We start from the raw sequence: 23,517 nt of genomic DNA, 5'->3' as shown, positions 1-23,517 counted from the left end.
TCAAATTATAATTAAATAAATGGAGTGATGTTTAGGACGCACCAGGAGGGGGCGGCAGTGAGCCGGCATCAACATGCTCTCCTCTGTCCATCGCCTCTACTACAGAGTCCAACTTCTGTGAAAGGCAGAGTTTTTTTTTGTAAAAGTCGTATTTTTTTTTTTCCCTTCAATCTGAACAATTCGAACCACTGGGTGGCGTACGGTTACCTTGGCAATGACGAGGTGTTGTCGGGCGAGGTCTGCGTTTCCGCTCTGTTTAGCCTGAATAGCAGCCAGTTTATATTCCCGCTGTCTGCTCAACACACTGGCCTTCAGCTCTGCAAGACACACACACACTTCATATAGCATAATATGTTGAACGATTTAGTGTTTAAATGTGTGTGTGTGTGTGTGTATGTGTGTGTGTATATGTGTGTGTACCTGAATGTTGAGCACTGGGCTGGACTGGAGTTAATGGCGATATCGCCGGTGTATCCGGGGTCACAGCTGGTGTTCTCTGATTGGCCGGTTGCAGGAGCTGAGGATTTACCCGGGCTACAGGTTTTGCCTCCTGCACCAGCTTCTCATTGGTCTTCAGAGCTGCAGGCTCTCCTCTGATTGGCTCCTGCTGCACGGGGGGGGGTTTAGCGCCGGTAGCGACGGGAGGCGGGATCTCCTCCATGTTAATGGTTTTTCCTTTTTTCACGGACACCAGCATGGTCTGTAGTGTCTGTGGGAATAATGAAACACTATTTAAAAAAGGAGCAGTGTGTAATTGTTCAGAGCCTCTTGTTGGTTGAATTGCAGGTGTAAAGAAAACATGAACAAGCTCTCAATCTTTCCTTTCAATCAACTTCTCCCTCAAAACTCTGTATGTTAGATGCTTTCGCTGGCGACATTGCAGCTATGGGCAGAGCTTATTTCAGGGCCATGAGTGTCCTGAGATACAAATCTCTGCCAAAGGTAGAACTTTGGATCACCTTCAGTCCACGGTCGTATCTGCGAGCCTTGCTGGCTTCTCCTGAAGCTTTTGCATTGGTGATGGCTGCATGGTACATATCGAAACGTTCCTGCAGGAGGGATTCCAATCCTCCTGCACCGCTCGGGGTAGTCGGGGTGGATTTGGGGGTGATATTAGAGTGCTGAGGCGGGGTTGGTGCAGGAACTGGTGCTTCGTTATCATCCTCCAGAACCTCATTCAGTTCAGCCTGATTTACAGAGACATCACAGACGAGACATGGTTAAGCAAAACAAAAATAAATGTTCTGTTCAACTTTGTCCTTCCCAAAAACTGCCAAAAGTCGCTGCTATCTAAACCTGCTGGGTACAAATAAGAGAGACGGAAAGAATAAAGTCTACCACAGCAGTAAATGAAAAAAAGTTTAGAAAATGAGAATCCCCTCCCACCCTCCGTTAAGCTCCGCCCCCACAATCTTAAGTTTTAAGGGTTTAAAACCTTTTTCTGCTGCCATGGCTTAACCCAGTGTGGTTCTCCATATCTTCTAGATTGAGGGATAGATATAAAACTACTGCCTCCCCAAAATCTTTTCATTAAAAGTAAGTAAAACTAATCCTGAGACTAATCCTGAGACTAATTCTAAAACCAATCCTGAGACTAATCCTGAGACTAATTCTAAAACCAATCCTGAGACTAATTCTAAAACTCATCCTGAGACCAATCCTGAGACCAATCCTAAAACTAATCCTGAGATTAATCCTAAAACCATTCCTGAGAACAATCCTGAGACCAATCCTGAGATTCATCCTAAAACCAATCCTGAGACCAATCCTGAGACTCATCCTGAGACCAATCCTGAGACCAATCCTGAGATTAATCCTAAAACCAATACTGAGACTAATTCTGAGTAAATGTTATCACCAGCTGAATGACTTTTGTCCATTCTGTACAGAGCTGTTATCAAACAGACTTTCATGCTTAAACATCGTTTTAATTTAAATCAGAGCAAAACCTAACCCAAGCATGTAAAAACTAAATCTGAGCTAATCTTTTTATCAAATCTCAGATTTATCTACTCACAAATTCCCAGATTCATCCATTCACCAAATCTGAAATTAATCTCCACATAATCTCAGATGAATCTACTCTCCAAATCGGAGATAATCTTTTCTCCTAATCTCCTAATTCTCCTAAAAACTAAAGTACACTGTACTGCACTGTAAAGTAGATTATCTACTTTCAGTTTTCCAGACAAAGTAAACCTAGAGATTAAATAATACACCTTACAGGCAAAAGTGTATCTACTAAACAAACACTGACTGAGTGAGAGAACCTCAGGAAGGTCTTTACACCCAGAGATGAACAACCCCACTAAACCCCCCAGCGTATTGTATAATCCTGAGTTTTCTCATTACCAGGAGATCGGCGTCGTTCTCCAGATCTGGATCTTCATCTCCGTCCTCGTCCAGGTCCTTCATGCACAAAGCGGCCATGCGCTCAATGTCCTCCATGGGGACAGGATCTACCACAAGGAGCAGAATTACAAACAAAATAAAATCATGACAGTTTTAACTTTTGAGTTCTTATTGGTTGACTTCTCAATCTCACCTTTCCCACCGGGTTTCTTTCCCTGCGTCCCACCCCTGCCACCTCCGTCTTCTCCAATCAGATTAAAGAGCTCCGCCTCCAAATCCTCATCATTCCCACCAAACTCGTCCAGGCCAGCGTCCGGAGACAGATCCAACAGCAAACCCATCTGAGAGACACAGAGCAGACGCCAGTCAATCCACAACCACATACACAGCAGTAGGTTTTTGCTCATGGTGTGGAGATGTTCTCCAGGCTACGTCACCTGTCTGGCTCGGGCGGCTCCTTGGCCTTTTTGTGGTGGATTCCGGCTGCGACTCATCACGGCTGCGGACACAAAATGAAATGGAAGCTCAAGTGAACAGTGTCTCCAGACAGTCCAAGTATCAGAACAGTGTCCGAACCCTGGAGGTCCATCACACCTAAAATCCCCCTTCATTTCCTCTCAAAATGATTTTTTTTGAAGAACGACAAATAGGTTTTATCCATTTACAGATACAGCGTCACATGATACGGAAATTAATTATTGCTTCCACTGGCCTTATAGATGGACGCACAGTCACAGGGAGCACCGACCTCCATAAGTCAGCATGCCAAAAGACATTGTCCTGTTTCAGGAGCCACGTGACTGGTGCTAATCTGACCACTTAAGTTAACACATCTGCGATCTTGACCACGTGCCGAGTTATGAGATAACGCATTTTTCCATCACAATTACCTTCAGATCAATCAAGAACATGAAGAACCAAAAACCAAAGATTTGGTGGCCTTGGATGTCCTTATCCAGAGCGACTTTTATCTCATTCATACACTTGAGCAGATACGGGGTTAAGGGCCTTACTCAGGGGCCCAGGAGGGACAGATTGGTGTGGCTGGGATTTGAACTCACGATTTTCGGATCAAATGCCTTAAATACTAAGCTACCTGACTGACTGTATCTAAAAAGTAAAAAAATAAAACCTATCCCAATCGGATTCTCCTGATTGGCTCCTTGAAGCCACTCTCTACACAAATCCGATTTGGGGACTCTGGGCATGTATGACGTCACTACCACATATCAATCAACACTTCCGCGTTGCTGTATGCGTCACAGCGTCGTCGTTTTACACCTCGTTTCTCTCGAAATTTTAATTATTCATTAGTATAATGTCACATATTTCAACTTGATGATGCAGAAACCAGCCTCCAAATATCGTCCGTAAATAAAATAAATATTTCGTAGACAGAAATAAGGACGTAAGGCTGATTTGTGCTCGAAACCAAATAGCACGAAATTGCTGACGAAGTGCACTAGATGTCGCAAGAAAACCATACAGAGTAGTTCACTAAGTAGTGCACTTAGTCAGGGACTATGAATGTAAATGAGATACAGCCACCAGCTGCTACATGCCAGACTTTCAGCTTAACCCTGACACCAAAACAGAACCTGGGTTTTCGTCGTTTTTACCTCCAACCTGTACTTCCTTCCTCCGTCACGGAATGCTGCGTTGTATTAAACGTTCCTTTAGGTGAATAATTGCCCCGTTCCGCCAACACAAACCTCTTCAAACTACCCCTTTAGCTATTGCGACTCCTAGTACTTCCTGCTTTCCGTCTCGTCTCCAATAGCAACGACTACGACAACCGGCCACGCTTTACGACAAGGGAGTCCTGAACGCTATTAATTAAATCAAAGCGTTAAAAAACGAATGATAATAAAAAAGTATGGCTGCTAAATGTTTGTAATACCCTATCTATTCTAACATTTAGCAATAAATACATAATAATAATGATTACCGAGTGGTTTTCAAAAATATATATATTTTCTCGGAGTCGACTCTATGATCCGATGCTTTCTTTTGAATCGGTTCCATAAAAATATCGAGACTGAGTTTGAGGAAACCAGTTGTCTGATAACCGTAATTGTACTTTCTTTTTCTCTTTTATTATTTCTTGTACTTTATACGACTTATGCTCTAGATCTTTTACTTCATCTTCATTAATTTCTCACACGTTTAAAATAAAAGAGTTGACTTTTTGTGTAAAGAATCAGTTCCTAGATTCCTCCACCAACCCCCCTCCCCCCACTCCGTCTTATTTTTTATACTTTTTCATATAAACATTTTTTGTTTGTCTCTGTTCTTGCGGATACGGTAGGGTAATTTATCATTGTGCATTGTGTTTAAGTATTAATGAAATAAAACCATACCAAATGCAGTAATTATAATATTATAATGTGTGTAGTTGACTAGCAAGATGGCGCAGTCTCAGGCGTTTCCCGCCAAAAATGCTGACAGAAAAGAAGTCTTTAGAATAATAAAGGAAGGAAGAAAGTAGAAGTAGGATGGAAGTTTATCATTTTTAACTTATTTTTGTCATGAAGTTACTTTATTACAGGTCTTTATTACAGGTAAATATCATAAAAACTAGAAGAAAGTGGTTTAAAGCTGGTTAGCATACCGATATTTTCAACATAAATGCTAATAAACATAAATGTATATATTATACAAACTACAACATTAAAGTACTGATATATCATACTGGTAGTTTATTATCATCTTCATTGTAGAATCATGATGAAGCATTTACATAAAACTCCAATAGTCTTCGATCCACCTTCTAAATTTCCGCCAAGGTTTTTTAACTATTATAACCAATTTTGACAAAATTTTCTTTCTTTCTTTCTTTCTTTCTTTCTTTCTTTCTTTCTTTCTTTCTTTCTTTCTTTCTTTTAATTAGGTTACACCAGGTGGATCTATTCCATAACCCCTTAAAAACTGTACAAGAACATCCATCATATCTGCATCCACCCTTGTAGGTCTTCATTCCATCAGAGATGCAGTAATGGTCAAAAGTCAGGAAAACAACGGAAGCTCCACATCTGGTGAACCTTCAGACCAGGTCATTTGACAGAAGGTTTGAGGTTTCAGGGGGATTTCGGTTTGATTTTGGTGACACCGTTTGTAGGAGTCACTAAATAATCCTAAATGTTGGTGTTAAATATCAGTTGATCTACACAGCAATTTGTTTTCTCTTCTGATATTTTTAGATTGCAGATATGCTTAACTCCATCTCTGGAATTGACACGTCTAAAGAGCATCAGTCTGAAGCTGAATCAGATAAAGAGGTTGCCAAAAATGCAGCTGAGCAGGAAATTGTTTTGGGTCCGGTTGAGATCTTTCCTGATATGGCACAAGAAAATATAGAAGGAAACGGATTACAATCTACAGAACTGGCCGTGGAGCCGGTCAGTCTCCAAGAAATTCAGACAACCACAACTGAGGTGAAACAAGTCCATGTATCCATGATGGAAACTGAAGAACCTGAACCCCAGGACCAGCTGGAGTTGGAAGCTCCCATCTTTCAGTTCCTTGAAGAATTGACCGAGGTGAAGAATGGAACCGAGACAACCTCTAGTCCTGAATCAGAGACATCTACCAAAGACCAAAGCTCCCCAAAACATTCCAGTGACCATTCCCTGGATGTGAACGGAGATAGCATAGCAGAGATTAGGATGGAACCAAAGTCCAGAGATGATGATTCTGAAAAGTTGCATTGGGAAGAAAGGTGTTTTAATAGTGAGATACCTTTGCTGGCTTCCGAAGAGACTGAAACTTTGGAACCTCCTGTGAAGAAAAGATTAAGAAGAAGAATGGGTATGTGTGGCCTTGGAGACAGGAAGAGGAAGTTCCCGTTTGATGGACAGCATTGCAGGCAGGGTTTTATAGGACGACAGATGGAAGAGGGAAATAAAGATCTGTTGCACCGTTCAGCGTTGGAGAATGATGTTACCACACCAATGGACCATCAAGAAACTACCAGCCCAGCATGTGAAGAAAACCAAGGTGTTTTGAAAGAGGACAGTGGTGCTGAAGAGATTGATACTGAAAGAAGAACAGGAAAAGAAGAAAATAGACTGAGAAACGTGAGTGAGGGCATTGCAGTGAAAAATGATGAAAGAACCGCAGATGAATCCCACCAAGGAAGTGGAGATTTTCTGGAAAAAGGTATGTTAGAAGAAAAGAATGGGACTGTAATCATGGATAGCAAAGGAACTGCTGGAGAACTGGTTTTAGAAGATATATCAACAGTGGTGGAGCGAACACTGTTACGTCCCACCATTGGGAAAATCCCAAAGATGATCCAAGGTGAAACGTCAGTACCTGCTTCTGACAATGACTTTGAAAAGGAAACTGCAGTCTGTGATGTAGAACCAAATGTTCCTGGGAAGATGATCGACAGTGGACAAGACATCGAATTTAACTTAAAACATGATGTTCTTCATGAACAAGATATAGAATTTAACCTGAAACATCTTCATGCTGATGCTGAAGTGGATGAGGAGCCTGAGGAACCTTCCTCGAAGGTTCAAGGTGCCACGGTGGAAATGTCTAAAGGCTCTGTCACAATCACTAAAGAAAGCAGAGAAGCTCTGACAGATATGGGAAAAAATGAAATGGAGATCGAAGAGCATTGTCCATCCAATATGGCCACCTTTAAGAAACCCGGCCCACACGGACCTGAAGCAGGTGGGCCTACTGAAGAATGTTTGAACCCCTTCGTCCACGTGGACATCATGAGTATCACGACGATCGCTTCTTCTGACATACAAACTGCAGGAGGTCCTGGTGGAAACGACCAGCTTGCTACAGGCGTATTTGAGATAACAGAACCTCCTGGAGGAGATGCTGACGATTCTAAAGGGATTCTTGATCCTACAGCACCACCTGCTGGTCAGGAGCTCCACCTGCATGTAAGGAGTAGCATTAAGCAAAACCTAATTAAGCAAAACATAATGTGGCAAAATCTTCAGTAAACAGCAAACGAGCTGGTGGAAATAAACACGATTCCTTTTTATTAATGCGTTTTTTTATTTTTACGTTTCCTTCCGCTCTCTAGAGTCTTTTAGACAAGAATTCTCCAGAGACTCCTGTTACCCCAAGTGCATTCGAGCAGCACGTCCATAACTCCACCCTGACCCCTGCTGGTGAAGAGCTGCCTCAGGAGACTTGCCCTGACTTGTGTGTTCCTTCGTCGGTTTTTTCTATGACGGATTCCCAAATCCATAAAATCGCACTCAGGTGAACCATACAGCAGAACCCATTTTGTTTCTTTTTCTTGGATCAGATTAGTTTTTTTAAATTATCAATTCAATCAGTTAATTAACTAATTAATTAATTCAATTACCATTAAATCTTAAGTACAAAATCGGATCTTCCATAGTTGAAGTGGCTTTTTTCCCTTTTTTTCCTCAATCCATTACTTAACTAAATAATTTTTTAGTCTTACTGCATAATAACAATTTTTATTTTTTGATACTTTTTTAATATATAAAATGTAATAGTTTTTCCTCATCACTTTATAACTTTATAACCAGCAGCAACCTGAAATTTTATTTTTACTTATTTCTACTAATTAGTGGATGTTGGGACCGTTTTCTTTGGCGCTACAAATAACTCGTACGGCGTTGCCATCTTTTTTTTCCTTCATTTAGCATGGACCTCAACATGGAGCCGGAGGACGAGTCGGTCCCGGAAAACCACGATCACCAGGAGGATGCTACGGAGCTGGTGCGAGGCCTCGTTAGAGAACTCTCCTCTTTGAAGTACGAGCCTTAGCAGGCGCTTTTCCTTTTCTTTATGAACATTTGTACGTGAGATGACGTATGAAATACAAAAAATTAACACGTGTTTCCTCTGGCCCAGTGGTGCTCAAAGCGTGGTTAGCATCCCCTAGTGGGGAATAAAGACATGGCAAGTAAGGTGCAAATTTAGGAATTTATATCTTTTTTTTTTTTCGTGTAATTTATTAATCTTTATTTGTGATTTACTTTATTAAAAATAAAGTTCATACACTCAAAGCAAACACTAACAAACAATCAGGTCATTAATGCAAGTAAATTAAAACATCAGTTAGGCCACCTAATTAGAGTTGCCTTTCCGAGAACTGTTGGGAATTTTGTGAATATTCCAAGTTGGAAACTTACCAGTAATTTATGAGAATGAATGAGACATTTTGGGAAATTTACATAAAGTGTATCATTTAACAAGCATAAATATAAATATTTTGTTTGGTCATAAGCTGAAGCATGCAAACTAATACAGATTTGAAACAATGACATTTTTGCAAGATTTTTTCAACTACATTTAACTTCCCTGTTATTGGCCACCCTGCAAATTTATAAAAAATCCCAGTTTATTCCTGTGGAAAGTTTCCAGTTTTGAAAAATCCCAGAATTTCACAGCTCTATACCCAACACAACTACACTTTTATTTCTCTTTTTTCCTCATGATGCTATTTGATTTTATTGATTAGAACTATATATTCTTTTTCCATTACCATGTTTTTTGGATGACTGAGGGCAGGAGGGGGCTTGAAAATCTACCCTCCTTCTCCCAACACTCTAAAGTAGAGAATAAGAGGAAAAAGTTTGGGAACTGCTGCTCTGGTCAGACGTGTGAGAGTCGGATCAGTAGGCTGGACATTTGGAACAGATGATTAGTAGAAACAGAGACACCAAATCTTAGCACATATTTTCTAACGATTTGAATTCATATCAGTTTTGCTTTGACTTTTTTTTTAAACTATGCCCATTGTGTGTTTTTTTTTTTTATTTCCCTCATCACACACACAGTCGTACCGTCATGGCCGCACACCGGGAGATGGAACTCGTGCGGCATGGAAAACCTCTGAACCGTCGTCATCGCGGCCCTCGCCATGCTGAGACGTGAGCGGGACACGTCCTGGTGACTGACGTGTGGGACTTCATTATAACATTGTTCTACAATTAAATGTTAATTTGTCAATAGGGATTATTGATACTTATTGATATAAAGAGGTAAGGAGTGAATTGTTCTGAGTTTGTGTTCTGGGTTTTGAGAAGTTGTAAAGGTTAATGTGTTTACTTCCTTTATGAGTTACAGTTTCTCCTGTCCTTCATTCCATCTGTCTATTTGCTTTTCGGAAGGAGATTCATATTTTTATTACATAAATAATAATTGTGTTCAAGTGTCGATTTTTTCTTTTTATGCATCACACTGCAGCGTGAACGTCTTTCACTCCACCACGAGGGGTTTGGTGTGAAAGTGTCGTGACACAGAGACCAGTTGGTATCAGATCTTCTAAACTGGTGTAGATGTGGCATTTCTGCAGAAGAAACTGAAACAATGTGATGGTGCGAGTTATTGCACAAAAGAAATTGCGGCATCACTACAAGTTCGGACGTCACGATCGAAAATCCCCAGGTGGTGTTGAACAGCACACCAGAGAACATTAAGGCTGATCGAGCTGCCATCATGAGGAGGCCTCACCGCTCCGTTTCACATCATCGCCGTGTCGAGTCGTTTCTTCAAAATGATGCCCCCATGAGCACGTAGGACACGATCATGACGTCTAAACTGGTAACGACTCCCAGATTCCTTTTGTGCAGAAACTCACACCATCAGCGTTCTTATAAAAGGTTTTACAGCGAACGCTTGTGCATCACTCCACTGCTCCATTATAACTAATGACAAGAGCTTCAAAACGAGCTCACACTTGTTCTACACACACACCAACACCGCCCAGGGGTCTCCAACTCCCACTTCCAACATTTCCTCTTTTAATGCTCCACCCTGTGTGGATCAGTGGCAAGCCATCAGAGCCAGCATGACCTTCTCTGCTCACCTAAACACTTTAGCGTTTTTCCCTGTAGAATTTGCACAAAAAACACATTTCAAATCCCCAGGAAAATCGTAATGCACAGGAAACCCCTGGGTGATGTGATGAGGTGTATATCGATGCTTCTGCTGGAGATGATGTATGTGGAGGTGCAGTTGTGGCTCCAGTGAAAGGAGACGTGTTGAATTGTGATCTCTACAGACGTGGTGTCATAATGATGGTATTAATCGGTGAATTGTTTCAGGCAGGACACCACTGAAGGCCTGGGGGTCAAAGGCACAGCTCGCTACTGCTGTATGTGTGTATATATATATATAAAATATATATATATATATATATATATATATATATATGAGAGAGAGAGAGAGAGAGAGAGAGAGAGAGAGAGAGAGAGAGAGAGAGATTTATGTGTGTTACAAAACTGTTTGTTTGGTCTTAAGCAACTCAACTGACACTGTAGAAAAATCATCTGGGTCACAAAGATCATTTCATTCTGTGGTTCTTTATCTACATTGCTTTTGTAGAAAACTTTAACCAAAAAAAAATTCCTAATAACCAAAGAATTATACGCGGTACAAGTTATTTGTAGCGCCAAAGAAAACGGTCCCAACATCCACTAATTAGTGACTTTTTTTTTTTTTTTTAAATGTCACTTTTTAGTTGTCGGTGTTGTTGGTATACGGTACACATGACCTATCGATACCCGTCACAGATATAAAGTTCACTGTATGGAGGAGAACCACAGAGAAATGGCCTGGGAGCGAAGTTCAGAGTGATGATAATGAGGTGCTGGGTATGAAAGAAAGACAAAAAACACCACAAACACAAAAGATTTCAACATCATAATGCTGGAAGGAAGACACAAGGGACACCATTGTTTAAAAATTATTATTAGAAAATTAAACTACAAAATTACAAGAGACACACCGAAGATGTCCAGTCATAACAAAAACAGCATCGTATATATATATATATATTTCAACATGATAGATTTCAAACAAACAAACAGAAGCTTCATACAAGCACATTATATATAATAATAATAATTAAAAAAAAATTCTAAAACCCTGCAACATTTTTCTCTTGGACTTGAGAAGAAATGTCCTCCAGAGAAGCTTGGAGGTCCACCTGCACCTGTACTGAGCCCCACACAGGCCTGAGTTCAAGAGTATTGAAGAGAAAAACAAACAAAAACAAATTCCACCCGAGTAAAACACACACTAGTGAAACAAATCTTCAAATTAAACACACACAAGTAATGAAGAAAAGCAAAACTCTTGGCACCCAGACCTTTCGGAAGTCAGTACAGGTCTTTCCAGAGTGTTGGTTCATGATATAAAACAAAAACACTTAAAATCAACACAACTTAAGAGCGAAGTTCAATAATTCAGATATTAAAATACTCTTTTGGAACATTTTTCTTTCTCTCTTTAAAAGCTCAACTTTTTTACACCCATGTTATCATAATTAAAGGCACCCTTTTAGTATCAGATTATTATATACGCATCTATAAGGTACCTAAACTATTCAAGGTACCTGGAGGAGGTACCACAGTTGGTACCTAAAGCGAAACCTGGAGTTCCAGTTAGTACCGTGGAGCCCGGGTGTACACTGAGACGTACGAGCTGTCCACGAGTGGGCAGAAGCGCTTGGTGTGCGCACGGCCGCCGGTCGCTCCACACTGCGGACACACGTACTTGCGCAAATACGGACACAGAACCTCTCCAGCGCGGCTCTTCAGGCAATGCGACTTAAACACGAGCTCGGACTCACCGTTGTGTTTGCAGAAGCTGCAGAACTTCTCAGAGAAGCGCTGACCGACCGCCCGTGGAGGTGGAGGTGGGGGAGGATGCGGTGTTGGTGATGGAGGTGGGAATGGACTCACGGTTCTCCCGGATTTCGGCGTTTTGGGTCTCCATCTGTTCTCATGCTCAGGGAAGAAGCTCTGTAAGTCACCATGACTGTGGTGGTGTTGAAAAGGAGAAGGTGGTGGAGGTGGTAGTGGTGGTGCAGGAGGAGGAGAGGAGGATATCCCGCGCGTAAATCTGAACTCCTCAGAAGCAGAAGTTTCCCCCAGGAGCCTGGACTCTCGCATGGCTCGCACCTTCTCCGCCAGCCCCATGTAATCACGCCAGGGCTGAAAGTATCGCTTCTCCTCGGAATCCATGGAGCAGTGTGCTGTCAGGATGAGCCGCAGCAAAGAGAACACCATCGCAAGTCAGACAAAAGGATGAACAGAGAGAAAAGAGAGGAAAAATGTGAAACCAACAAAACTCCCCCGTCATCAGCCCTACCTGCTTAAGTAAGCGCGCGCACGTGTCCGGCGCGTGTCGGTGGTGAGCAGCAATCAGCGCGCACCTGCATCCCACTGAGGAATCGGTTCTTCGCTTTAGCAGAGAATCGACGCATAATTAACGGATCAGTAAACTAGAAGATTCTATGTAGCAGAAAATCCGGATTTCTGAGACACAAAGTCATTAAATCACTTCCAGGATGTGAATGTCCACTTCATCTTCAGACTCCAAACCCTGGAGAACCTTCTGCTGCACATGGTATCTCCTCTAACACACCAGAGTCCATTTACCCAGCAATAACCACTTCTCCTGTTGTGGGGATCAGAATCCGGCCTGATGTCCTGCTCATTGCGTGATGTTCTTTCTAAGGCCTTGCAGGTGAAATTAATGATTGTTCTTCAACTTCTCGCATGGGAACCAAAGTGTGTGTGGAATCATTCTGCTCCATAAAGCTGCTGGTGAAGTTTAGTAAGTATACCAGTTCACCTCAAATCTCACAAGACGATGATTGTGGTTTTGTAGTACAAGATCTGGAGATGCACCACTCTGAACATCAGCCTCATCATAGTTTCCAGTGGTGGAAAGTAAAGGAAGTAAATGGAATGCGTTAAAATCAGTGTATGAGTTTATATGAAAACACTGTTACTCAACACACTAAACTGAGATGATTAAGATTGGATACTTCAGTACATTTGAAAAACGTTTGTCCGTTTCACTCACGTGAATGTTTTAAAAGGACACGTTTACTGGAGTCACATTTTACAGAGTTTCTCACTTTAACTCAACATGGTTTGTTTACTTTGTCCACCAGTGAGGAGACACTTATACTAATTTGATAACCTATTTTACTGCTTTGGGACAATTTCTAATGTTAAAAGTCTACAAATAAACTTAATTGAGCTGATAACAATAACAACAACATGCTGAGAGATATTCACTCTGAGACGCTTTCCCGAGACACGATGTCTTGAGTCCTTAGTACTGAAATTTGCAAAGATCTCGATCGCTTTCTCCACACACACACACACAGGAAAAGCTGTAAAGGACTTTATTTGGTCAGTAGAGCATGACTGTCTCTAACACACACACGTAATTAAAAGAACCAGTTCTCTGCGTTTTGTCTGTCCAGGCTGAAGTCACCTCCATGTGCCTCTTTCACCCAAGTCTCTGATGGAGGACTTGCACTTTCCCTGAGAGAGAGAGAGAGAGAGAGATGTTAGTGAAGTTGTGTAAGGGGTGTGTGTGTGTGTGTGGGGGGTGACCCACTTGCAGGAAAATGGCAGCTGAAGGATGCAGTAGAGCTCAGGGGTGTTGGGGGTCAGTCCTGTATTCTGCCCTGACCAGGGTGTGACCTCTGACCCCTCTGAGGAAGGCGTGACACAGGGGGAGAGAGAGAGACGATCTGGAGCCACCACTCCTACCATAAACACACAATTTGTAATGTAATGATTAACATAGAATACCGGTTTTGTTTAGTATTTTTTAAATAGTGCGTGTGTGTGTGTGTGTGTGTGTGTGTGTGTGTGTGTGTGTGTGTGTGAGAGAGGTGGTCCGATAGTGGATTTGACTGATATCGATATCTAGGTTGGATCCTTCTTGATTAAAACCTAAGTCCTAAGAGGCCCTGCATTATAATATTTCTCTCTTTCTTGTTTTTTCGTGATCTCCACAGAAACATTGTCAGTATTGTGTGTATTCTGGAGGCTCTCCTGCGGCCGCATCATTGCAGAATCACGGATGATCGCATTCGCGTTTACTTTGGTCAGGGATGCACTCAAACTGAAACAGCTCCGCGAGTGCCGGTGATTTAAAGTGTCCAACGATTAAGAAGGAGGCTGTCAGGTAAACAAGAAAAACAAGAAAGATAGAATATAATGCGTGGCCTCTTTGGACTTCTGTATAGAAAAGTACTGAACATGTTAGAAAAAAAAAAAAAAGTACTGAAAATGTGCTAAATAAAATAAAGATATATAAAATAGAACTCTACGTGCAGCACGTAGTCTCACATAAACAATCAGCACGGGATTCGCCTCTAGAGGCCACTGTCGTAATGACCTTTACTATTTTAAATTTAATTGGCAAAACCGATTAATTAGTGAATCTCGTGTGTGTGTGTGTGTGTGTGTGTGTGTGTGTGTTGTGCATACTCAAGTCACTCAGTGCCGTGCTCTCTCTCCGGTTAGAGTGTAAAGTCTTCATCACTGGAGATGTGCTGAGGAACTGCTGTTTCAACAATGAGGCCTTCTGCTGGTCAAACTCGCATCTCTGTGAACACCACACACACCCTGTTTAGAGTTCTTCAGAATGAGATACAGCTACATCACTTCCTCTCAACCTTCCAGTTTTGTCCTGACCTCATGGCCCAATCGGATCGCCGCATCTGTGAAGGCTTGCCTCTCCTGCTGGAAGCTCCGCCTCTGCCGGTTAAACTCCGCCCACTTGTCCTGAAGTCGCTCCCACTCTTCCAGATAGTAGGAGTCTATCAGGGGGTCAGGGAGTGGAGACACCACACTGTCCTGAGAGAGACATGAGAGAATAAGAACCTGGAAGACCATTCATGCATTTGGTGTAAATGATAGTGTTTATCAACCTTTTTTGAGGCACAGCACTTGTGTAACAATTCTCCTTTACTTAGCACTGATTTAATGCTAACGAATCGCGCAATGGCTTCACAGTAGTGAGAACGTCCACGTTATATTTTTGTGCGTATGTGAAAAATAATTATGCGTCATTCATTTATAGGGGCTTCAACGTCGCTGTGGAAATGTGCTAGTTGTGCAAATCCAGTAATTTGGGCCAAAAGTGTGTCTTGTCATTTTGCTGACGAAATTTGCGGACTCATACATGTGAATTGTCAATGTTTGTAGACGTCTGATTGATCATGACACGTGAGAGCGTGACCTCTTCCAAAAAAAAAAAAAAAAAAAAAAAAAAGGAGCAAGCGCTTCTAACCGCTTTAAAATGATAGGAGATGAACTCATCCGAGAAGCCACCTGGTTTGCGTTGGTGTTGCAGGAACGTGGTGTATTTTAAAATTGAAACGTGTCCTCAGAAAAATTCTCTCCACATTCTTGGAAGAAAATTTGGCCTGTGGAAATTCTCAACTGAAATCTCTTGGTCCTTTAGTCATTTTCGTCCGAGTTCTCGAGAGCTTTGCATTTAATGGAATTTTTGTGGGCACTGAGAAATGTAAACCAGCCGTGCCATGAATCTAGTGGGCCTTTTAGGCTAAAAACTGAAAAAGGACCTGCAGTAGCTGCTGTTGTATTCTGACCAGCTCTCTGCTCTGCTCCAGCTCTTCTTCAAGCTGAGCCTGAAGCTTCTCCTGGTCTGTTCGGACTGTGGCTGGGCCTACACACAAACACAAAATTTATTGCAAGTTTGTTTATTTTATTCACCATTACCACACCTACACACTTTGCGCCTGCAGCTCCATCAGCCTCTGCTGGACTCGTGTCCACTCCAGAAACACGCCCCCCGTCACATGATCACCAAGTGACTGCTCTGATTTCACCAGCCTGCTCGTGTCACTTGTCTTCTCCTCCCTTTCCACCTCCTCCACAGTCTTTCCCATCTCCTTTAAAGTCTGATAGATGCAAAACAGAGGACAAAAAGATTTGATTCAGAACATTACACCTGGTCTTCACTGTCAGGATGGACACATTACTCAAGTACACAAGTGCTTAGAAGTTCCCAGAGGTTTGTATACTGAATGACACAAATAGTAGCTCCGAGGTAAAAAGATAATGAATATGAAAACAGCCCCATATGGCTAATCTCAGTGGAAAGTGTGTTTAAATGAGCAACAAGATTTCTTCTGATACCAAACAAAGTACAATGGAAAATGATCAAACTTGGACAAGTGTTTTTTATAAAACGTTCTCCTTGTCAAAATGGAATGGTGTTTCCAAGGACCTCAATGTCAGTCAGGAAGTTATGGTGTTTATCATTTTTCATGTTCGCCAATTCTTCCTCTTTTCCCAATTCTTCTGCTCCTGTTAGGGATCTCCACGGTGAATCATCCATTTCCATACCACTCTGTCCTCAACATCTGCCTCTTTCAAACCAACCACCTGAATGTCTTTCTTCACCACATCCATAAACCTCCTCTATGGCCTTCCTCAATTCCTCCATCCTCAGCATACTTCTAACAAAATATGAGAAGTTTTGTAAACACACCAACAGATGGCAGCACAAGGCAACACGCACAGTCACGGGAGCACAGACCTCCTGAAGTCAGTGTGCCAAAAGACATCGTCCTGTGCACCTAGTGCTATTCTGAGCACGTGAACAACATGATCTCACTTTTGCACATACCCTGCTTGACAGATCTGGCTCCTGCAGACTTCGCTCTCTCCCTGAAGATGAAGAAAATGTTTGTTTCCTGTTTCAACACAAGTCTATTTTTCTGCCATCACAACCCAACCCCTGGAGTTCTTTAATTTCTGGACCATAACCACTTCATTATACTGAATCCCAAACAAAATTGAGCAAAGGGACTGCGGTTCCATCACCTGCTGCATGTCACTTTTGAGCGCGTGCAGTAGTGTGGTGAGGCTGTGACGCAGCTTCATGGCCTCCCTGAGCTCAGCCTCTCTCCTCTCCAGCATCAACCTCAGAGCCTCATCTTTCCTTTAGGGAGAATATACACGAGAGAGAAAGAGAATTTAACAACGCAAGAATGACAAGAGTTTTTCCTGAACCAGTAATCACCAGATAACCAACAGTCGATTTTTTTTGTCAGTGATCAAGAACTCAGAAGTTCTACTAGGTTCTGTTTGGACCAGTTCTCTCTTTTCTTTTGTGCAGCTCAGAAACCCAATTTCTGGATCATGTCTTTGTATGATTCACATCATGGTGCGGTTCCAAACACTTCAAAAAGATTCTCATTCATGAGAGTTCTGTGTGCCGGGTCTGGATTTCCACTCGCTCATGAGTCTTAAATCATCTACAACTTCCTACAAACAGCTTCATTTTAATCCTTACATCCCACTTTAGTTCTTTTCAGAATATGTAGATACAAATGAGAAAAATGGTCTACAAATAACTATATATCTACATCTCAATCTCTTATTCTTCCTTTTATTCATCCATCCATCAATTTTATTCCATTTGTATCCATCCATCCAGCCATCTATTTATCCATCCATTGATTGATTCATCAATTTATACATCCATCCGTCCATCTCTGTAAACATATGATGGTGATTAAAAGTAAATTATGTATAAACCTATAAAAACAGACAGTAAACGTATAATCTGTACCTCCCATCATGCCGTGCGCTCTGGGACATCGCATCCCTCTGTCCCGATTGCTTAGGAAGAGTGTTCATGATCTCTATAGCTGTAGAAAGGGAAAAACATGACCACTTATATCCTGCTCCTCTGGTCCTGCACTCTTCGAGCTCACAGGATGAATCCATCAGAAGTTCATGTACACTGTGTCTTACACACGCCCCGGTCTCTGTGTCGGTCTGTGAACTGCGAGAGCTTCTCCCTCATCCTGTTCACCAGCTGCTCCCTGCGCTTTAATTCAGCTGCCTGCTGCGTATAACGAGACTGCAACCTGGAGTTCTACACACACACACACACACACACACACACACACACACACACACACACACACACACACAGGATACGAGTGTGATGAACCCGGACAACACTTACGGCACAAACAGTAAACTTCACTACAGCAGTTAAAGCAAACTAAGAAAGAAATAAAAGGTGCTTTATACACCTCACATGTACATTACAGCTAAGCGTATCCCAGTGATGTTAGGAAACTGGGGTCAGAGCGCAGAGTCAACCATGGTACAGTGCTTCAGGAGCACAGAGGATTAAGGGCCTTGCTCAAGGGCCCCAACAGTGGCAGCTTGGCGATACAGGGGCTTTAACCCCCAACCTTCCAATCAGTAACCCAGAGCCTTAACCACTGAGCTTCCACCTCCCCATTAACCAACATAAATGTGCATGTGTTTCCTCCTTACCTTCTCCCTTTCCTTTTGAAGTGCATCTTGCAGCTTAGTGATGCACTGATCTTTTTCCATAAGCTGCTCCTGTGAATAAATACATCATCATTATATATATCATATATCATCAAGCAGAAGGTGGAGAGGCTCCATGTGTCTAACATACAGCAGCTCTGTGATGTCAATATGGATGGAGAGATATTTATTAAGGTGTCAACGCAAATTACTTTAAACGGCACCAATTCTAATAACGTGAATGTTTGCTATGTTTCCACATGGACGCTTTTAATTGAATAAATTTAGTTTTACTGATGTGCCAATTCTCAAATCAGCACAAAAATCCGCCATGACACACATCCGGCAACTAAAAGCGTCCGTGTGGAAACATAGCAAAGGTTCAGTTTGGTGTCCTGATTATTTACATCATTTAAAAACACCAGAATTACTTTAAAACATTTACAAGAATATTTTGTCTTCATGCTCCATGTTGAGTTTGGTTTCACTAATACTTAAGCATCATTAGTTTTCTGTGACCATGTTGATCAGAGTATTAAACACTTGAAAAGTATTAATTTAAGGTACATTTCGAACAGATACAAATGTGCAATTAAGTTGCAATTAATCACGACAATCATGAGATTAATTTCAATTAAATATTTTAAGCGATTGACAGCCCTAAAATGTTACACACAAACTCTTTCCATCCATCGATCCATCATCCATCCATCCTTGTCTCTTCATCTATCCACCAATGCATCCATCTATCTATCTGAGAAAAGTGAAGAGAGATCAGTCAGTTCCCCCTATTCAAGCCACCCATCCATCCACATCTCTCCATCCATCTATATAAATATTATATACCATTAGAATAAAGTTGCAGTTTCACCACAAAATACAACTTTTCTTTTTCACATTAATCGTTCATAAACGACAGCAAAGTTTTTCTCTCTTTACAGTTACATTTGCACCTGAAGCGATCTGTTGCGTTCGTTCCTCTCATCTTTGAAAATCCTGCTGGAAGCCGTACTGACCTGCAGCAACACCCTAGTGCTCTGGACCTCTGTAACGAAGACATTTCATAATGGAATCTCGCTTTATCCTGCACCTGAGAACCGGGAAATTATTCTACATTCTGAAATCGATTTTCATTTTTCCATTTACATATACAAGTTTAAATGTAGAATCAGTAGCATTCCAATACCTGAGGTGTCATGAGTCCTACGGCTTGTGAGCGACTTTCCTTCTTGTTTGTTAGCCATTTTTACACCACCTAAAGCTTGTAACACACACACACACTCTCAAAACAAATATCTGAAAGTTTTGTCACAAATTCAGTTATATAGAGTTTAGGGAGCACGTCAGCAGATCTAAAGTTCTGAAGGAACACTTTAGCCAGGCATGAACTCTCCACACTGTGCCCTGATGATTTCACTGTCTCTTTGCTTTATTAGCTTTGCACTCAGCTACAAGGCTAATGTCGTTAACCAGGCCTGAGAAAAACAATTCTTGGTGTCCCCCTGAGACCATCAAGCTGACGCAAACCTCCAACTCCTCTTCAATCAGCTTTGTGAAACCTTTTAGTGTGTCAAGAAGCTTAAAACTCATCTTCTAAAGCCAGATCAGATCTTATAAACCGTGAAGTGTATCAAGGTCAATTTTGAAGTATAACTCCTCTTTACCTGATAACCTTCTGCTTGATCAATGAGTAAACTGTTCTTCATTTCTCTCACCTTCTTGAGAAGAGATTTATTGGATTCTTTTGTCAGGATAGAAACACAGATTTAGAGAGCGTGACATCACACCCACATCAGGTGGCGATTCTTAATGCTAATCATTGACAACCTCAGTCAGCTGGGGATTACAGACTACCTCAGGACTCGGTGTGGAAATATCAATGAAACAAGTGTGAAGTATTTGGGGAAATGAATGCCTCTACACCAAAACATGGTCAAGCTTTAATTACTTTTAAGCTTAAAGTAGAAGTCAGAAATGAGAAAGATTCCCTCAGTATAGAAAAACTTCATAAAAATTACATTTGTAATGAAAAATTGGACAGCAGAATGGCCAGATTTGTTATTGGATTTTTTAAAATTAAATTAAAAAGTCTGGGTTGCCAGTTAGAATACAACAAAACAATCAGTCATAATCTGTAAGTACAACACCGAGTAAACTGGAAAGTTGAAACGAAAATGTAAAGCATCAGTGTGAATAAAGGATTGTGATTGGCCTTTTTTAGAAAAGCTACCTTTTTGTTGGCTGAAAACTTCGTCAGAAGGGCAAAACGGAAAAGAAAATATGGGTTTTTGAACGAAAAACATTTTAGTGTGAACATGGCCTTATCCACCGAGCTAGCACATCCCTTATTTTATACATTACTTGTATAAAATGTGTGAGCGTTATTTTGATCCATTTGGGTGAGTTTTGCTTTGCAAAGAGATGGTCGCTCGGTGGTTAATACATTGAACTCTGGAATGGAAGGTCTCAAGATTAAATCCCAGCACCACTAAACTACCACTGCATCTGCCAAATACCATACATGCTGGGATGTGACCATTGTAAAAGGTGATACTCCATCACAGGGTGTGAGGTTGTAGCTTAGTGTTAAGGCATTGGATCTGAACGTTAAGTTTGAATTCCAGCCACACCAAGATGCTTAACATCTATAGCTGTTCAGTTGTATGATTGAGATAAATGTAAGTAGCTCAGGGCTTCTGCCAAGTGCTGTAAATGTAATATTCACCCTGTGTCATTCTTCAGCTCCAATTGTATATAATTCCATAAACAGTCTCCTTGGGTCATTTAGACAGCTTTAATGATGAAGAAATAAATAAACACACACTCAGATGGGTCAGGGGGAAAGTATGTAGCTTTACTGAAAGATTTACAAGAACACTATAAGGCACAAGGTTCAACAGACAACAAAAAAACAAGAGCTGTGATAAGAAGGAATGGAGTAAACTAAAGTGATGACTCCGTCAGTGACGTTACAGACAAAACAACCCGAAGATTTTTTCCCCAAATTACACATGAAAACACAAAGCCCCAGAATCCAAAGCACGCTGGATAATGCAGTGTCGATATCCGTGTAGTGTTTACCGATTTCTAATTAGTAATTATAGAATCTGTAGAATCAATTTATATCCAAAACAGTGTGTGAAAGAATTACTGTCAAATTCAAAGCATAATCAATACAGTCATGATACAGTCAATACACCTGCTCAGGAATGTGTTCTGATGGAGCACGAAGCCTAACGCTGATCTGAGCCGGTGTGGAAAATCAAACCCATTCGAATCAGAAACTTCCATTTTGTTTTCATGCAAATCCTATGGCTAATAAATTAGTAAAAGGATTACGTTTTACAAATCTACACCTCTAAAAAAAAAGAAAAGAAAAAATCTAATTGAAAAAGAAGAAACCTTCACATAAAAACAAGCAAGTGAAGGCGGGAAAAAACCCACCAAGTTCCTCACGGGTTCTGCAGATCAGTACGGGTTCCTGGTGCTGTAAGGTTTTAATGGTAGCCCTTTAAAAATAATAAAACACTGTGTGTATGAAGAAAACTTGTTTGTTTAGTGTTTTTATGGCAGACATCCTATTCTAGTTAAAAACACCATATCGGTTATCTGAGTCCCAATCCACCAACACTATATAGACACTTTAAGTGTTGGGACGCCGCCCATTTGTGGTTCTCCATCAAACGGTTCCCACAAAGTTGAATGAAATTTTACTATACTAATCTTATGGTCAGGAGCAAAACTTGGCCATATAGTGTGTCTCTACTGACTAATGTTGTTAATGGAAGCCTGCCTAATCCAGTTGCTCAGAATGCTGTTGCTAGGCAACCAGGAAAAGTAGATGCTAAGCATTAGATAGTAACTGATAACTATTAAGCTAGCTAGTGCATCACAGTTAGCTGACAGAAGCAAAAACCCAGTGATGGACTTAATAATGAAGGCATAACCTCAGGTATAACACCAGAGCGGTAACACACCTTTTCCTAGCACAAAATAAAGTATACGATATAGTGACAGATATGGAGAAGTATACCGAGTGTTTCCCAGAGCTACTTACAGTCTGCGGTACCTGTAAAGAGACTCTACAGGGGAACGAAATGATTTCCCATTTTAGTTAACTCCCAAAATCAATCAAATTACCCCATAAAAGTAACAGTCCGGTTTAGAATGGTCCACTTCATATCTTATAGATTTAACCCCAATACAAATTTCTCCCTTATTTCACTGATTTCATCTCGAAGGCTTTGTGAACGCAGGAAATGAGTCTTCAAGCCGGGACTGGGTTTAGTGTGAGTGAGAGAAGAGCTACATGTGGATGGTGGACCGTGTAGGAGCAGAACGTCCAGCAGGAGGAGCCCTCACACCACTGTAGGAAAGTGATGAGAGCACGTGTGTGTGTGTGTGTGTGTGTGTGTGTGTGTGTGTGTGTGTGTGTGTGTGTGTGTGTGTGATGCTCCATGAAGTCTTTTCAGAAATCCTTGTCACCTGTGCCAGAACAAAAAAAAAAAAATACAATTAGTTTGCATGAGGACAGAGACATTGAGACATTATATATATTCACATCCATTCACATCCATCCATCCATCTATCCATCCATCCTTCCATCCATCCACCCCTTTATCCAATTTATGTCCATCCTTCCATCCATCATCCAGCCATCATCCATTGATCCAATTTATATATATCCATTTAATTCATCAACCTATTCATCCATCCAATTTATTATATCCATCCATCCATCCATCCATCCATCCATCCATCCATCCATCCAATTTATTATATCCATCCATCCATCCATCCATCCATCCATCCATCCATCCATCCACCCTTTTGTCCAATTTATATATCCATCCATCCATCCATCCATCCATCCATCCAATTTATTATATCCATCCATCCATCCATCCATCCATCCATCCACCCTTTTTTCCAATTTTTATATCCATCCATCCATCCATCCAATTTATATATATATATATATATATATATATATATATATATATATATATATATATATATATATATATTTTTTTTTTTTGTGGTGAAAAAAATAAATAAGATGTTGTTTATAAGTGTA

At 41.1% G+C, this 23,517-nt stretch overlaps 4 protein-coding genes across 14 annotated transcripts in view; 1 reads left to right on the top strand and 3 right to left on the bottom strand.

Annotated features, from left to right (window-relative positions):
• cc2d1a (coiled-coil and C2 domain containing 1A) overlaps positions 1–4,124 on the bottom strand; it is a 20,115-nt gene extending 15,991 nt beyond the window's left edge. Inside the window, exons 1-8 of one of the 2 annotated variants that reach the window (XM_046837948.1) lie at positions 3,972–4,124; positions 2,790–2,851; positions 2,546–2,693; positions 2,353–2,459; positions 960–1,187; positions 421–709; positions 208–335; positions 43–115 (exon numbers count right to left, since the gene is read on the bottom strand). In XM_046837948.1, coding sequence (XP_046693904.1) covers positions 43–115; positions 208–335; positions 421–709; positions 960–1,187; positions 2,353–2,459; positions 2,546–2,693; positions 2,790–2,846 — 1,030 coding nt within the window. In that variant the 5' untranslated portion in view covers positions 2,847–2,851; positions 3,972–4,124. The remainder of the gene's footprint in view (positions 1–42; positions 116–207; positions 336–420; positions 710–959; positions 1,188–2,352; positions 2,460–2,545; positions 2,694–2,789; positions 2,852–3,971) is intronic. The other variant, XM_046837949.1, reaches the window with a different exon arrangement.
• Positions 4,125–4,295: 171 nt separating this feature from the next.
• Positions 4,296–9,511, top strand: LOC124378352. 4 transcript variants are annotated; one of them, XM_046837969.1, is made up of 6 exons: positions 4,296–4,422; positions 5,243–5,404; positions 5,553–7,256; positions 7,403–7,584; positions 7,998–8,108; positions 9,138–9,511. In XM_046837969.1, exons 2-6 carry the CDS (start codon positions 5,348–5,350, stop codon positions 9,232–9,234), a joined length of 2,151 nt encoding a protein of 716 aa, XP_046693925.1. In that variant the 5' UTR covers positions 4,296–4,422; positions 5,243–5,347; the 3' UTR covers positions 9,235–9,511. The 4 variants fall into 4 exon arrangements, with proteins under 4 accessions (XP_046693925.1, XP_046693927.1, XP_046693928.1 ...); XM_046837971.1 differs by having other exon boundaries at positions 4,296–4,428; XM_046837972.1 differs by lacking the exon at positions 4,296–4,422 and adding an exon at positions 4,584–4,656.
• A 1,520-nt stretch (positions 9,512–11,031) lies between these two features.
• On the bottom strand, positions 11,032–12,688 carry nanos3 (nanos homolog 3). Of its 2 annotated transcripts, XM_046838135.1 has the most exons (2): positions 12,457–12,688; positions 11,032–12,340 (listed from the first exon to the last, which is right to left on the bottom strand). In XM_046838135.1, the coding sequence occupies exon 2, from the start codon at positions 12,327–12,329 to the stop codon at positions 11,748–11,750; it is 582 nt and encodes a 193-aa protein (XP_046694091.1). In that variant the 5' UTR covers positions 12,330–12,340; positions 12,457–12,688; the 3' UTR covers positions 11,032–11,747. The 2 variants fall into 2 exon arrangements, with proteins under 2 accessions (XP_046694091.1, XP_046694090.1); XM_046838134.1 differs by lacking the exon at positions 12,457–12,688 and having other exon boundaries at positions 11,032–12,439.
• An 800-nt stretch (positions 12,689–13,488) lies between these two features.
• Positions 13,489–20,227, bottom strand: si:ch211-286b5.4 (afadin- and alpha-actinin-binding protein). Of its 6 annotated transcripts, none has more exons than XM_046838024.1 (13): positions 20,105–20,227; positions 19,627–19,701; positions 19,394–19,485; positions 18,444–18,512; positions 17,895–18,030; positions 17,722–17,800; positions 16,971–17,088; positions 15,874–16,042; positions 15,704–15,807; positions 14,811–14,972; positions 14,604–14,721; positions 13,723–13,873; positions 13,489–13,646 (listed from the first exon to the last, which is right to left on the bottom strand). In XM_046838024.1, exons 2-13 carry the CDS (start codon positions 19,682–19,684, stop codon positions 13,550–13,552), a joined length of 1,353 nt encoding a protein of 450 aa, XP_046693980.1. In that variant the 5' UTR covers positions 19,685–19,701; positions 20,105–20,227; the 3' UTR covers positions 13,489–13,549. The 6 variants fall into 6 exon arrangements, with proteins under 6 accessions (XP_046693980.1, XP_046693983.1, XP_046693981.1 ...); XM_046838027.1 differs by having other exon boundaries at positions 17,907–18,030; XM_046838025.1 differs by having other exon boundaries at positions 20,156–20,223.
• Positions 20,228–23,517: the final 3,290 nt, after the last annotated feature.

Source organism: Silurus meridionalis, chromosome 24, assembly GCF_014805685.1.
Source record: "Silurus meridionalis isolate SWU-2019-XX chromosome 24, ASM1480568v1, whole genome shotgun sequence".
Taxonomy (NCBI): Eukaryota; Metazoa; Chordata; class Actinopteri; order Siluriformes; family Siluridae; genus Silurus; species Silurus meridionalis.
Note: the sequence above shows the minus strand (reverse complement) of the source record. Positions and strands in the feature narration are given on the sequence as shown.

Bases quoted from the DNA above. Each gene is read 5' to 3' on its own strand.
- si:ch211-286b5.4 (XM_046838024.1), bottom strand. From the start codon at position 19,684: ATGGCTAACAAACAAGAAGGAAAGTCGCTCACAAGCCGTAGGACTCAT. The intron at 17,801-17,894 runs GTACATGAACTT...CCCTTTCTACAG, and splicing joins GGGCGTGTGTAAGACACAGT to CTATAGAGATCATGAACACT. The intron at 13,874-14,603 runs GTATGCACAACA...TGTTTATGGTAG, and splicing joins CACGGCACTGAGTGACTTGA to GAGTGGTGGCTCCAGATCGT.
- LOC124378352 (XM_046837969.1), top strand. From the start codon at position 5,348: ATGGTCAAAAGTCAGGAAAACAACGGAAGCTCCACATCTGGTGAACCT. The intron at 5,405-5,552 runs GTCATTTGACAG...TGATATTTTTAG, and splicing joins CTGGTGAACCTTCAGACCAG to ATTGCAGATATGCTTAACTC. The intron at 8,109-9,137 runs GTACGAGCCTTA...TCACACACACAG, and splicing joins AGAGAACTCTCCTCTTTGAA to TCGTACCGTCATGGCCGCAC.
- nanos3 (XM_046838134.1), bottom strand. From the start codon at position 12,374: ATGGTGTTCTCTTTGCTGCGGCTCATCCTGACAGCACACTGCTCCATG.